The 14,944-nt window shown below is 36.6% G+C and overlaps 1 protein-coding gene across 2 annotated transcripts; it reads right to left on the reverse strand.

Moving 5' to 3' along the window:
* Positions 1–5,769: 5,769 nt before the first annotated feature.
* On the reverse strand, positions 5,770–13,815 carry sec14l7 (SEC14-like lipid binding 7). 2 transcript variants are annotated; one of them, XM_027139687.2, is made up of 12 exons: positions 13,657–13,815; positions 13,480–13,555; positions 12,445–12,488; positions 10,264–10,326; positions 9,980–10,168; positions 9,771–9,866; positions 9,630–9,690; positions 9,461–9,544; positions 9,231–9,337; positions 8,218–8,357; positions 7,946–8,115; positions 5,770–6,935 (listed from the first exon to the last, which is right to left on the reverse strand). In XM_027139687.2, exons 1-12 carry the CDS (start codon positions 13,708–13,710, stop codon positions 6,823–6,825), a joined length of 1,197 nt encoding a protein of 398 aa, XP_026995488.1. In that variant the 5' UTR covers positions 13,711–13,815; the 3' UTR covers positions 5,770–6,822. The 2 variants fall into 2 exon arrangements, with proteins under 2 accessions (XP_026995488.1, XP_026995489.1); XM_027139688.2 differs by lacking the exon at positions 10,264–10,326.
* Between the last annotated feature and the right edge of the window lie 1,129 nt (positions 13,816–14,944).

The following is a 14,944-nucleotide window of genomic DNA, read 5'->3' on the forward strand; positions in this document are numbered from 1 at the left end:
TTTAATACTCTGTCTACCCAAAAAGCGGAGTACCTGATTTCTAAATCAAGGCATGCGTACTATGAGCATGGTGAGAAGGCGGGGCGTCTGCTCGCACATCAGCTACGCCAGAGATCAGCTACTCAAAATATCTCAGCTATAATCAATGGCCAAGGTATTCAATGATCAGACAATGAGAAAATTAACTCATTTTTAGTCAGTTCTATCAGTCACTATACTCTTCTGATTCATCTTCTAATCAGCCTGATTTGGAGACCTTCTTTGAAGGTATAAACGTTCCAGCCGTAAGTCCGGATCTGGCTGATGAATTGGAAAAAGATATTTCGGTAAATGAGAGTTTTTGCAATTAAAGACATGCAAAGTGGCAAGTCCCCGGGACCGGATGGCTTTCTAGCCGAGTTTTTCAAGACATTTTCAGAACCGCTGTATCCTTTATTACTGTCAGTTTTCAATGAGTCTTCTGTAAACTTGTCACTTCCAGTATCTATGCGTCAAGCTGTCATCTCTTTACTACTTAAAAAGGATAAAAACTCTCTAAATTGTGGTTCATACCGGCCAGTGTCGCTTCTGAATGCGGATGTCAAGATCTTCGCAAAGGTCTTGGCAAAACACCTTGAGAAGGTAGTTCCCACTGTTGTTTCACCTGACCAGACAGGGTTTGTAAAAAATCGCCAATCCTTTTTTAACATTAGATGACTGTTAGGTGTGTTGTATGCTCCCACTCCACTCGGTCACAAAGACGATGAGGTGATACTTTCTCTTGATGCTGAAAAAGCATTTGACCGGGTTGAGTGGGGTTATCTCTTTAAGACTTTAGAAATATTTAAATTCGGCCCTAAATTTATATCATGGATAAAATTGCTTTATTCTTCCCCAATGGCAGCGGTACGTACCAATAATAATATATCCAGTTACTTTGCATTACAACGAGGTACACGCCAGGGATGCACGCTCTCACCCCTCTTATTTGCGATGGCGATTGAACCTTTGGCTATTGCCGTAAGGCAGAGTTTAGTCATTAAAGGTATAAATCGTAAGGGCTTTGTGCATGAGGTCTCTCTTTATGCCGATGACACGCTGTTGTTTATTTCGGATCCTCTGTCTAGTATCCCTGAGTTATTGATCTTACTTGGTAAATTTGGGAGAATTTCTGGCTATAAGGTTAATGTTCAGAAAAGCGAGATGATGCCTGTGACCTCTCCTGAGGGGAAACTTACTGGCACAGTCCCATTTAAAGTCAGTTCGGAAAAAATTAAATATCTGGGTATTTGGATTACACGCAATTTTAAGAATCTTTATAGGGCTAATTATCATCCTTTGTTGGCAAATTTTAAACAAGATATTGCTCGTTGGGAATCCTTGCCTCTTTCCCTGGGGGGAGGATTAATTAGTCAAGATGATTATTTTACCTAAATTTCTTTACTTGTTCCAATCCCTGCCAATTTTTCTTTCTAAATCATTCTTTTCCAACCTGGATAGCCAGCTATCATACTTTATTTGGAATAAAAAGCATCCAAGGTTCAACAAAAAGATATTACAACTGCCCCGATATTTGGGGGGCATGGCGCTTCCCAATTTCATGTACTATTACATGGCAGCTAATATTAGAGCATGGTTGCATTGGTTGAGAAGGGACACTTCTCCACCAAGCTGGGTGACTTTAGAGAGGGCCTCAATTACATCCAGCTCTCCTACAGCATTGCTCTGCTCTCGATTACCCTTTAAACAATCAATTTCAACATACTCCTCTAACCCAGTTGTTGTCCACACAGTTAAGATTTGGAATCATTGCAGACGGTCTTTCGGTTCCATCGGGTTATTTTTTGCTGCCCCTGTGGCGAATAACCACATGTTTATCCCTTCGGTAACTGATGAAGCTTTTGATATTTGGGCTTTGAATGGACTACGTTCACTGTATGATCTGTACATTGATAATAAGTTTGCCTCATTTGAACAACTGGTAGAGAAATTTAATATTAAAAAATCACAGTTTTTTTTAGATATTTGCAATTGAGAAACTTTGTTATGGCCAATTCTGATTGTTTTCCTCAGTGTCCAGCTCAGTCCCTTAGGGATAAGATATTTGATTGTAGAATAGACACTAAACAGGTCCTGAGTAGGATCTACACACTGCTCAGTACATGACCAATCTGGACATTCTGAAACACAAGTGGGAATCTGACTCGGATGAAGACATATCGGACGTGGTCTGGCAAAAGGTCATACAGAACATTCACTCATCTTTGGTGTGTCTGAGACATGCCGTCACTCAGTTTAAAGTGGTACACCGTCTACATTGGTCCAAGGATAAACTGTCCAAGATAAAGTTGGACTTGCAAGCAAACACCCGCTACACTTCACATGTTCTGGACTTCATGGACTTCATATCTATTTTTGATGCATTTTCCAAAATATGTGGAAAAACTGTGCATCCATGCCCTTTGATTGCATTATTTGGGGTGATCAAGGAGGATGCCTCTTTTAGCTGGTGCCAGGTGAACATGATCGCTTTTTGCTCTCTGCTAGCTAGAAACTTATTTTGTGTAGGTGGAAGGATTCATGCTTACCGACATATGGACTCTGGATTAGAGAGGTCATGTGTCATATACATTTGGAAAAGATAAAATGTTTGAGCAGGATTTGTCCTGGGTTGTTCTGGGCTCCAGTGAACACAAAGAAATTCATATATTCTGTCACTGCTCTTCTTCATTAAGATCTTCGCCCTCATCGCTTTATTTTCTTAAAATGCCAAGCGGCTGCTTCTCTTTAGCCAGGACCTGATCTAATCAAGATAAGGAATCAAGGATAGCTCTAAATACTAATATGTTTTGGCACTAAACCTGCAGGTCTCTGTTAGAGAACTAAAAATGCTACTAAACATCGAGCAATTTAATGACACAAAGTACAAAGCCAAGACAGCAAAGGAATCGCTGATCTCAACAAACTGTTGTAGCGATTTTGGCTCGCGAAGCAAGGTAAATATTTATAAGCAACTATAATGTGTTATAGTAACTTCCAAATATTTTAACCTAAGTTGAAATTAACGGTACTGGAATTAACGTTACACCTATTTGGTCTGTTCGTCCGCCGAACAGGCCGTGTAACCTTTATTAATTCTATGAAGGCGGTATCTTCCCGGCCAAGAAAGATTCGCTCTCCTTTTACTGTATACCGTAATTTAAATAAAATTAACTCAATAGAGCATGTAGTTCAGACCAGATATTGCAGGTACCTTAATTTGTGAGCGAGACTCAGAGACAAATCACCTGTGGCTCAAAATTATGACATTTAATGAATGAGACAAACACAACATAAAACTAACTACACAAACAAACAAAAGAAATAGGGAAAATGAAAATAAAATAAAACAAAAGAAATTAAAATTGGGAAAAGGGAGGAAGAGACTGGAAAGAAGAAACTAGAGAAAGGAAGGAAAGGAAATGGCAAGCTTAGACTCAAAAATTAATCACACCCTAACTGGGAAATCGTCACAGAAACTTAAATTCACCTTAAGATTCAATGAAAGATTCCTACTTAAAATTATGCATCTAAATTGGTTGGTAAAGGAAACGGTTACTTGTATTGGCTTACTGAACAAGAGTCCGGATGCAACAGAGAAATCTCTGAAAAGTCAGTTAGGGTGGGGTCAGACGTTCTTCCAAGTTCTCCTGAAGATCAGAGCAGTTGTCGTTCTTGGAAGTAAAGCTTGCTGGAACTTCGTTGAAGGAAGCTGGAGTCATCTTGAAGCTGTTCCGAAAGTCTGACCACGGATTAGTGGTGTTTGTGACAATTTAAAGGTCACGAACTCCACCCATCTTTGGGAAGATGACCAATACTTTGGTCAGGATTTTGAAGGGAAAAACTCCCTTTGTTTCAGGTGTCTGTGGGCGTGGTTTAGCTATCAAACTTTTAGATGACTTTAAAGTTTGATCCAGGGTGTATTAAGATGGTATGGCGCCTTTCGTGCTCAAATAAAATACACCAGTGCTTGAAAAATGAGTAACCGATAATTTTGTGGTCATTTGGATACTAAACTTGAAGGGTAATGACGGTATGAAGGCAGCGGTACATTACATACATAGATCATTAATCAAGGCAAAGATAAAGGCAAAGAAACAAAAATGAAACATGAACAAGATGCACTTTCATTAGGGAAGTAAAAAGAAAACGATAGCTTCGTATACATTCTGACATCAGACCTTAAAGGGACATACGGCATTAGAACAGGTATACATTAACATGCCATGATCAGTAAGATATGATGATAGAGTATAACGGATGTTAAAATACAATGTTGTTTTCTGACACATGAATAAAATACACCCTTGTCAGGAAATTAAGGAGCAAATAATTTTAAGTCAGGCAAGCCTTAAAAGAAGAAACACATTACAAAAAGGGTTATAAGAATGAGAACCTTAGAGTACCTTATCTTGGGTTTTATTAGTAAACGGAATGTCTCATTGTGTTGTGTGTGTGTGTATGTGTGTGTGTGTGTGTGTGTGTGTGTTCTGTTTGCTGGCCCCAATGAGCCGCATGGGGTTATCTGGTCTTTGTGGAGACTCCAGACATTCTGGAGCCAGGTGTGGGTGTAAAACTGGGTTGCTCATCGGTTAATTGAGGAGTAGATGTTGAAATTTAGGGTGCCTGGGACATGAAATCTAAAATGACTGGTACACGACACTACACTGTGGAATGACGTAAAGAGGGCTGTGAGCAGGTGATTCCCGACACAACCTGATCGATCAAAGTGGAAAAATTGTCAAATCCATATGTGCTAAGTTGATAGACTCTTACTTCAATAAAACTGAGTGCTGTATTAGGGACAATAAAGGACATTGTTTACATTGACATTATTTACTGTCCAGTGTCACACACATGAGGATAAGGTTCACTACTAAAGCACTATTCGGACGGGATTAGTTTTACGTGGGGACATGGAGTAATGCAATTTTACCTCAGGACGTCTGTAATATTAATTGGCCAATTCTCACGGGACAAGACATCTTAGTAAAACTAGCAGAAGTGGGAGGGGTAACTCGCTTTACGCACCACAGTAACCTCCTTGTCATCATGTGCGTATGATGTTGCTTCCTGTTTCAAGCGCCTCCATGCTTGCAAAACGTGCCAAAAACTACTTTTAAACAGGAAATGGCGGAATTTTACCGTACATATTTACAGCGGGTCTATTCGGATGGGATTAGTATTACCTGAGGTAATTTTTCCGGACCTTTTTACAGAAGGTAAAAGTTGCCGTAATCCTTACTGACATTGTCCGTAATGATTACTGAGATGGCATATTCGGACTGGACTAAAATTGTCCGAATAGGGCTTAAGTCTGGTTCCTCTTAAGGTTTCTTCCTCATTTTCCTTGCCACCGTCACCTTAGGCTTGTTCATTAGAGATAGATGTTAGAAGATGTTAGAGATAAATGGTCACTTGTTTTTAAACTTTAAACTTTATTTTTTATTGTGTTTCTATACATCTGTAAAGCTGCTTTGAGACAATGTGAATTGTTAAAGCGCTACACAAATAAACTGAATTGAATGGTATTACACACAAAAGTTTGATTTTTTTATCAGTTTCTGCTTTTTTCCTAAAATATAAAATGTTTCTATTTGTTCTTTACTTAAATTTTGTTGATTGGTACATTAAAGGTGGACAAAGATCTGGCATGATTTATCTTGGTTTCAAAAATCCACTGTATGTCTGAATTGTGTGTTGGTGTATAGACACATACTGTGAGGGGTGATATTCAGAGTTCACTCAAGCTCAGGTAGTTCAGTATTTAATACCAAAATACACAACAAAGATATGTGAGAGTAACACACACAGGGTGGAGTTCATGTATCACTTAATATGAGTTTTAGCTCATATTTAGCACCAAAAAAGTTTGCTGGTTTTGAAGCGTAAATACACTCAAAACATGGAATGCAAATTGAGGCCAATGTTGAATACATAAATCTGCCATTTTAGTTGGCTGTTGGCGAGTAATGAAATAGTTTAGAGTTTAATCACTTTAGAATATCAACCCCATGAAAAATTTTCTCATTGAGGACATACACATGTGGAAAGGATTGTTGGCACCCTTTCATTAAAGAAATAAAAACACTGAATGGTCACTGAAATAACTCAAAACTGACAAAAGTAATGATAAATGAAAATTTACTGAAAATTGCCTATTTGCTTGCTAATTGGTAAAAAAATTTTTATTGGTACTTTTCTCAGTTTCAAGTTATTTTAGTGACCATTGTGGGTTTTTCTTTAATGGAATGCTACCAACAATTTTGTCCGCGTGTCTAGCTTCTTGATTTTAGACATTGCTTTTCTCAAGGGCCATGGTTATTTAATGGTTCAAATTATCACCAGTGCTTTTATAAAGTGATCTATAATCGTCGCATATGACCTACTAAGTCAGCTTCTTCAGGCCATGGTCATACTCTTTTTCCAGAAGAGCACACTGAATTAAGAAAAACACTGACATCATTTCAACAAGTCAAAATGCAAATTTCTAGACACTATTAAAAGCCATCTCCAATCCCACCAATTCAGATTCAGGAAAAATCTGACAGCCTTTCCCGGTGTAAATACTAATAGACTCTTATTTTGCTTTAATCGCCAACTCTGAATACAGCCCAAGGTGTTTACATGTTCTGTATATCTGTTCATTTATCTTTGGTAACTGGTTACGGTCCCAGTGGATCCAAAATCTATCCTCTCACACTGGCATTCAGTGTATTTTGCAATTGTTATGATTGACTCTAACATGATATCATTACAAGAAAGTGACTTTGTTTTGTATTGGCTACGTGAAGTACTCTCAAGTCATGGCTGTTCTTCCATGTTCTGAGTGTGCATTTCAGGGAGAACAACATCCACTGTGAAACTTATCTTCTTTGACTGAAGAAGACTGTAAGTGTTATCAAATCGTAGCACATCTGTAGAGAGACGCAAAAAATACACACAGTCACAGATGGCTCTAAAAATAGTATATTCCAAAAATCATAAAACATCAGGGGAAAACAGGTCATGAGTAATAAACTAGTCTAATATAAACTCTTAAATTATTCACATATATGAAGACTTGTGGCAGTGGTGCGTCAAATGGTTAAGGCATTGGGCTGTTGATTGGAGGATAAGGGTTCAAGCCCCAGCACTGCCAAGCTGCTACTGTTGGCCCTTAACCCTCCCTGCTCCAGGTGCTGTATCATAGCTGACCCTGATCTCTGACCCCATCCAAAGTTGGGCGAAGAAAGAATTTCACTGTACTGTAATGTATATGTGACAAAATAAAGCCTTTTTCTATTGTAAAAAAAAAACAATGAGGAGGCAATAATCAATGATTTGGTGGTGTGATCTGTCCAGTATTGTTTTATTCCTTTTATACCATAGCAGCCACCCAATAATAACAATTTAATTTATTATTTATTTAAAAGTTTATAGTTCAATTTAATGTTGTAAAGAACATCCAGGAAATTTCCTCTTATTAATTAATTTATAAAATCTACAAACAGTCACAGCTTCTCTTTTTTACTCTCTTTAGAAATTAATAATTAATTAAGCAAAAAACTTCCTGTTACATAGAAACGTGAAGACTTTCCTGTGGAATTAACACCTTAAACTCACCGTTGTTGAACACCTCCATTTTAAAAAAAAAATCTATAACTAGCCTTAGATTGGGTGAAGATCCATATTAACATAGGATTTGGAATACTGATGACCTGATTAAAAGAGCTATTGTTTTAGAAAATTAATCAACACCTTCTGACCAACCACATTTGAGAATTTGTGTTGTAGTATAAACATTTAAACCTATTAAACTAATCACATACTCAGGCACACGTTCCAACGATATGAGTGTACATAGCACAGCACACTGGTATTGCTTTGGTTGGGACCTCATTACTAATTCAACATTGACTAAAAATAATAAAAAATTTGTACTTACAGATGCCTGGTTCTTCACACGTGTAGGACCCATCCTCGGGCACTAGATGTGCGTTATAACGTGTAGTTGGCAACACTTCCTGCATTTCTGTTATTTTCTGTTTCACTCCTGTTTTGGTCTTCATGTAGATGCCAAAACCAATATCACTACCATCACTAGCAAACTGCCATCTAGAATTAGCATAAATGTTTGAATAAATAATTCTTAAATGTAAACATTCTGGAAAAGACACGAAAGACAGATAGAATAGTTCAAATAATGACCTTACTTACCTTAATAAGCAGTTAGGGACAAGGGCTTCACACTCCAGATGGTGGTCAGAACCACGGCTGATGGTGATGCACTTTTCATACTGTACATCAACAGAATCTTTTATGTAGTAGGACTTTGGCACTACACCACCATACTTAATCTGGAAGACAAATACAACTCGGTAGGAAGAAGATTTTGTTGCGTTTCTGGGCTGGGATAGAATAAGTCTTCCTAAATCTTCCTCAATTTTCCTTATACTTAATAAAATTCAGTATTTTTACTTTTTCAAGACAACGCATGGCATGACAGTTCTATTACTACTTTCTACGTTTTAATTTAACAGGCTACACATCTCTATTTTGCCTCTAGGTAACAGAATAGATTCATTAAAAGCTTTGTCCTGATCCCAAGAACACTGGGTGATGTGCAGAAATACATCCTTCGCACATTAGCGCTTAATACTTATTTACTCCTGGGAGCAATTTAACAGAATCGGTTCAATTAATTGTTTTGGTGATCCCAGAGAACCCATAGAAAAAATATTGTATGTTTATTACAGAAATGACTATCATTTGTTTTTTAAAAAAAACGATTGTGTACAGAAATAAGGAAATATATTTTGCGGTTATTTTAACTCAGTACATTTCCTTTTCTGTCTATCGACATAATAACAGATATACAAGGAAAACACCTGGAAAAAAGCTTAAGTATTAATCCCTGTAATGCTTTACTATTTTTGAGCTGGGATGTAAAAGTATAATGGCATGACATGTGTACTTTGATAAGGACATCTGAAATAATTATCAGGGTAATGTTAGACTGTAGGAATATAGAGAATGATAAGAAACTACTGAAGGCAATGACACAATCCTCTTATCATGTGTTATACAGTATGTAAGTCAAACTAAATGTCATCCTACCAGAGCACATCAAATTTAAACTGCAAACTGTAACACTGGTCGTTTCTTATATTAATCTGTCTGGAGTACACACATTACTGTAGATCATTTCTGAAGAGCATTTCTATACTCACCATAGTTTTACAGTAAGGGTTTCCATTTGGATCTGTCATTGTGCCTCCATAGATCACAGGCAGTTGATCTGGTGCTACATATTTCTGCAGCACTTCTTTCCAGTTGGCTGCAAAAGGATAAAATAAATACATTCAATCAGTTTGATCTTATCATTATGTGATAGAGATTGCATTAGTTTTCTCTTGCATTCTATAAAAGAGATGAGAATATCGAATGCGGCAAAGCCTACAGCCGACGATGACGATCTTTCGGCGAGTCTCTTCGCACATGAATGGCTTGATCAAGTTGTAGGCAATAGGAAAGAGTTTAGGAGCTACAAGAAAAAAGAAACAAAGAATCAACAGGTTACATACTCATCTCATTCAGGGAGATGTATAAATACATTTCTTATTAATTACCTTTGATTAGAAGAATTCTCTTTAGACCCTCGGGATAATTTTCCTCAAACATAGTCAGAATCTGCAAACGTGTAAATAAATCTAATATAAAATAGAAATATTATCAATTATTTATACTCCATACTGTATATCATGTCTTACCTCTCCATAGGCTTCAACTGCAGGTTTCCAGATATGTTTAAGGCCAAGATCTTCACAATCATATATAAGAGTGATGGACTCCACTGCTTTCCCAAGCTGATAAAACATTTAAACATAAACATATTAAGTCTAAATGATGGTAATATATGAACAAAGAACAATTAAACGAGAGTGTGCCTGGGGGTAAATACAGCACAAACAAATCCTACCCTCTCAGACTGGTTCATACACTCTCTCCGTAGAAGCTCACAGTCTCTAATTTTGGTCTTGATGTAGTCTTGTTTGGAGGCAGACATAAGAAGGCCCTTTGGATCAAGGGGGCCAATAATGTCATACCAGACCGGACTTCCCTCTCGATCATAACCGCACATTCCACCAGAGACATAGTTCTCGATTACCTGAACACATCAACCCATATAAGATGTACAAGAAAAATACACCTTATAGGCAAAGGTGTTACTAATAAACTCTGATGGCTCCTCTGAATTTTTACCTCTGGTGGCTTCCAGTCGTATAGGATTGAATCTACTTTCAAACGCTTGCGAAATTCCAAATGCTGGAAATCAATCACATTGATCAACTTGATCAGCTTGCCCACAGGTTGGTAAAAGTGATTAGTAGGTTTAACATTTTAAAACAGCTTTAAAAATAGTTCAACAATCAGCTAAATTTTTAACTGCAGAACAAACTCTATTCTTACATTATTTGCACATACTTATTTATATTTCAATTTCAAGTTCAAGTTCAAGTTCAACTTTATTTATATAGCACATTTACAAACAGCCACACGGCTGACCAAAGTGCTTCACGGTGCATTTGACATTACACATACACTTAAAATACACACATACACAATAAAATAGAGTTCAAAGAGCTAAAATAAGAATTATTTAAAAAGTAGACAAAATAAAATAACCAGTTTAAAAGAAAATGATATAAATATAAACCATAAAATATAAATATAAACCCCTGGGCAATCATGAAAAGGCTAGAGAAAATAGGTGGGTCTTTAGCATGGACTTAAAACTATGTAGAAATGGAGGGTGCCGTTATAATCTCTAATGGCAGGGAGTTCCATATTCTAGGCCCGGTCACAGAAAAGACACGCTCTCCTCTACGCTTGAGCCGTACACGATGGACCACCAACATAGCCTGGTCAGATGGACGAAGGCTTCTAATAGGAGAGTAGGGATGAAGAAGTTCAGATAAGTAGAGAGGAGGGGTATTATGGAGAGACTTATAGACAAAGAGTAAAATCTTAAAATCTATTCTCTGAGAAATCGGCAGCCAGTGTAGAGATTTGAGAATGGGAGTGATGTGTTGTTTGCAACAACTAGAGAGAAATCTGGCAGCAGCATTTTGAATGAGCTGGAGACGCAGATTTGCACATTATATTTCAATTTGCACATTTATATTTCGATTTGCACATTTTTTTCACTGTACATACAACTGCCTTTTTTCCACTGTACATACAACTGCCTTTTTTATTCACTGTACATACAACTGCCTTTTTTATTCACTGTACATACAACTGCCTTTATAATCCACTGTACATACAACTGCCTTTATAATCCACTGTACATACAACTCCATTTATTATATACAGTATGTGTTCATGTCCTATCATTGCCATTCTGTTTACACTGTGGAGCTCCTGTACTAGAACAAATTCCTCGTATGTGAAAACATACTTGGCAATAAAGACCATTCTGATTCTGATTCTGATTCTAACTGCTCACAGAGAAAAGGTGATGGAATCGAGCTAACAATATTCTTGTGTCACTAAAATGGATTATATGGAGTTTTTTTTAATGGAGTTTGTTTTTGATTCTGAAAGGACTAAGAATATCAGAATGATCAATGAATGCATTTGTCTTAATACACTTTTATTTTTTGAAGTAATTTGACCAAGGGAAAACCCTGAAATGACTAACAGGTCTCTAATACCTATGAAATCAAGATTCGATCAGGTGACCTTAACCAGATGTAGAATCGGACATACAAGGCTGACACATGAATACCTGCTGAAAGGAGAAGACCCCATTCAGTGCATGTACTGCAGCATTCCCCTTACTGTCAAACACATTCTGTTGGACTGTCCTGCGCATAATGACCACAGAAGGTTATTTTATGAGGCCAATTCATTTAAAGAGCTATTTTACAAGGTTTCATCAGAAAAAGTTTTAGAGTTTCTGTCATATATTAATGTAAAAAAATTCATTTAAGTTGTCTATATTTGTCTATATTTATTTCTCTGTGATTTTAGGTTATTTTAGTTCTTATTAACCGTTCTTGCCATGAAGATAGCCTCAGTAGCTGACATGGCAGTAAATTATAGCAACTAACTAACTAACTAACCAAGGGGAAAGTTTTCAGAATGGGGGACTGTTTTTAAGTAAGCGGAAAAAGACAGCTGACTAGAGAAAGACTACGTAAAAGTAACTATAAATAGATAAAAGTATGACATTATGTTCTATAAAAAACAAAAACAAAACTGTAGTCATTTCCTGAGGAAGTAACAGCAACTCCACTTCACACTGGGCACCATTGTTTATTTTTTGATAACAGTAGGTCCTGATATGTCTTATTCCTTACTTATGTATTTATGACATATGTGTTTGGTCAAAAGCCCTGAATAAAATTGATTAGATAAATAAGGAATTATAAGAATCACCTTTCTAAGCATTGCTTCAGCCTTCAGGATATTGAAGCTTCTGGCTACAAAAGACAAAAATACAAGTATTTCTACATGCATAAAATCCTGCAGATCCTGCAGAGGTCAGTTGCTTCAGTTAACTGTTACATCAGGTGAATCATCACAGTTACATCACATTATACATGTCAGGATGTGAACTAAATGACTTTCTAGCATGATTGTTGCTGGATAATTGTTTGAATATTCAGCGCAAGAAATGTTATTCAAAGGAAAAACAAAAATAGAGCAGCAACAAATATTTGTATCAGAATTTAGGGTGATATATGCTTACTATTAGCTTTCAATTTTTATGCGGAAATATTCTGGTTCTAATATTGAAACATGATTGTTGTAAGTTGTTCATAGTAAAAAGTGAAATCATGAACAATGAACAAGCAAATATTTTTTGCAGCAGACATAAATTCAGTCTGTACAAATATTTGCATCCGATGCAACAGGAATTTTACCTTGAACTTGCGCATGTGCAATAAATGCAAGTCATTATGACAAACATCGACAAAGTTTTAACTAGGCAGATATCTAAAAAAAATTATCTAAAGAAGCCACACAGAAGTTATACTGTATATTGCTGACTGCTGAACTAGGAAAACATTTTGTTCACCTTTAAGAAGTGAATAAAACAGATGTGTGTGTAAAAATAAGTTCATTTATACATCATTAGAAAACAGAATGAATTGCCAAACATTGATTTATGAATATTCTTATATTCTGCATGTGAGATAATAGATTTATCTTTCTGTACAAGGCCTGACACTGTATATATTATTTTAAATATCTTTAAATGCAAACGTGTCTCATGTGCTTCATTGTTATGCCTTGTTGCTTATACAGTACAGTTGGATTTACATAAAACACCTTGTCCGATTTAAATAGTTGTGACATAATTTTTTAAATGATCAAAATGCTAAATGATAAATAGCAGTGTATTTTTAATGTAAATGGCTGTAAATTATATGGAAAAAACTCTCAATTAGGAAACATTTTTCCAGTTACCTCGAAGCCAGCGAAGCAGGTAATGGTCACTTTGATTAGGCAGCTGGGCATATACATCCTCAATTCTTCCACGCAGCTAGACAAATTGACAACTTTTTATCAATGCATATAATAGATCTAGGTGTAGAATTTTCATTTGTAGTTTAAGGTGGATCACATGAACACGATCATATTCACCTGTTCCAGAGCCGCAGCCTGGTTAGGACTGAGATCTCCAACACGGCCACTCATTTGCTATGCGTAATTAAAAAACCTGCAACTAGCATGAATTGCTCTTTAATTGCTGTGCTTATATCCCTCTACCTGTTGTATTTATACAGTGTAGGTAAGAATTGCTCTTTGCACTCTGGGAAAACATGAGTGGACATGTTTTTTTCTAGAGAGAAACCACACATTACCTTTGATCATTCTGAGTAATGTTTGCTCTTATGTCAGTTTAGAGTTCACTGATGAGGGTCACACGTAGGAAAAACACCGCTAATACGTGAGCAGAAGTTTACTACTGATCATATATGGCGACATTAATCACTTTAATGTCCATTTTATTCATCTATATTGCTAATGTTTAGGGTTACTGAATGTTTGAGGACCATAAGTCATAACTAAAGCGTATTATTATACTGTATATGCAAAACAGTATTCAGTAACAGACAGTCATTATAGATTCTAAAGTTACCTCAGAAGCAGTTATTGTTAATGAAGCTATTACTGATCAGGATATTTTTTACCAAAATATGGATTAAACCAAAAGGGTATGTAGCATTAAATGAAGCTAGTCTATCCAGTTATATAGTTATATACAGTACATCAGCCTTGCAGGGGAGGAGGATTCACAGTTATTTATTATTGTAATCTAGGCGTCACACAAAAACCTAGACATAAACTCAACATGCTTGAAGGTCTTTGTATTAACATAACATATGTAGCTACAGTTTACCAGTCTATCCATTCCAGTAATTATTCACTCATCACTCACTCATTTTCTACCGCTTATCCGAACTACCTCGGGTCACGAGGAGCCTGTGCCTATCTCAGGCGTCATCGGACATAAAGGCAGGATACACCATGGATGGAGTGCCAACCCATCACAGGACACACACTCTCATTCACTCACACAATCACACACTACGGACAATTTCCCGGAGATGCCAATCAACCTACCGTGCATGTCTTTGGACCGGGGGAGGAATCATTTTATTAATATTCAGCAGGGATTAATCAGAATATAATAAGGACCCACTCATAATGGTGGTCACGCACCACCCATCTGAATCTAACATTCAGATTAAATATAGAAAACATACTTACATTTCCACAATCTGAAACTTTTTCAAACTGTCATCTCATCACGTTTAATTCATTAATGTCTTTTAGACTTGATCTACTGTATACATGTAACTGCTTTAAAAATACAGAACTAAAAGTTTTAGGCAGGTGTGAAGAATGCTTACAGAAATATATATTG

The sequence above is a fragment of the Tachysurus fulvidraco genome, chromosome 20, assembly GCF_022655615.1.
Source record: "Tachysurus fulvidraco isolate hzauxx_2018 chromosome 20, HZAU_PFXX_2.0, whole genome shotgun sequence".
In the NCBI taxonomy this organism is placed as follows: domain Eukaryota; kingdom Metazoa; phylum Chordata; class Actinopteri; order Siluriformes; family Bagridae; genus Tachysurus; species Tachysurus fulvidraco.

What these genes read in the sequence shown, in the direction of transcription:
- sec14l7 (XM_027139687.2), bottom strand. Translation starts at nt 13,710, where the DNA reads ATGAGTGGCCGTGTTGGAGATCTCAGTCCTAACCAGGCTGCGGCTCTG. An exon ending in CCTGCTTCGCTGGCTTCGAG is followed by an intron (nt 12,489 to 13,479) that starts GTAACTGGAAAA and finishes TGTCTTTTGTAG; the next exon opens with CCAGAAGCTTCAATATCCTG. An exon ending in AAAGATCGTCATCGTCGGCT is followed by an intron (nt 9,338 to 9,460) that starts GTAGGCTTTGCC and finishes ATCCTTTTGCAG; the next exon opens with CCAACTGGAAAGAAGTGCTG.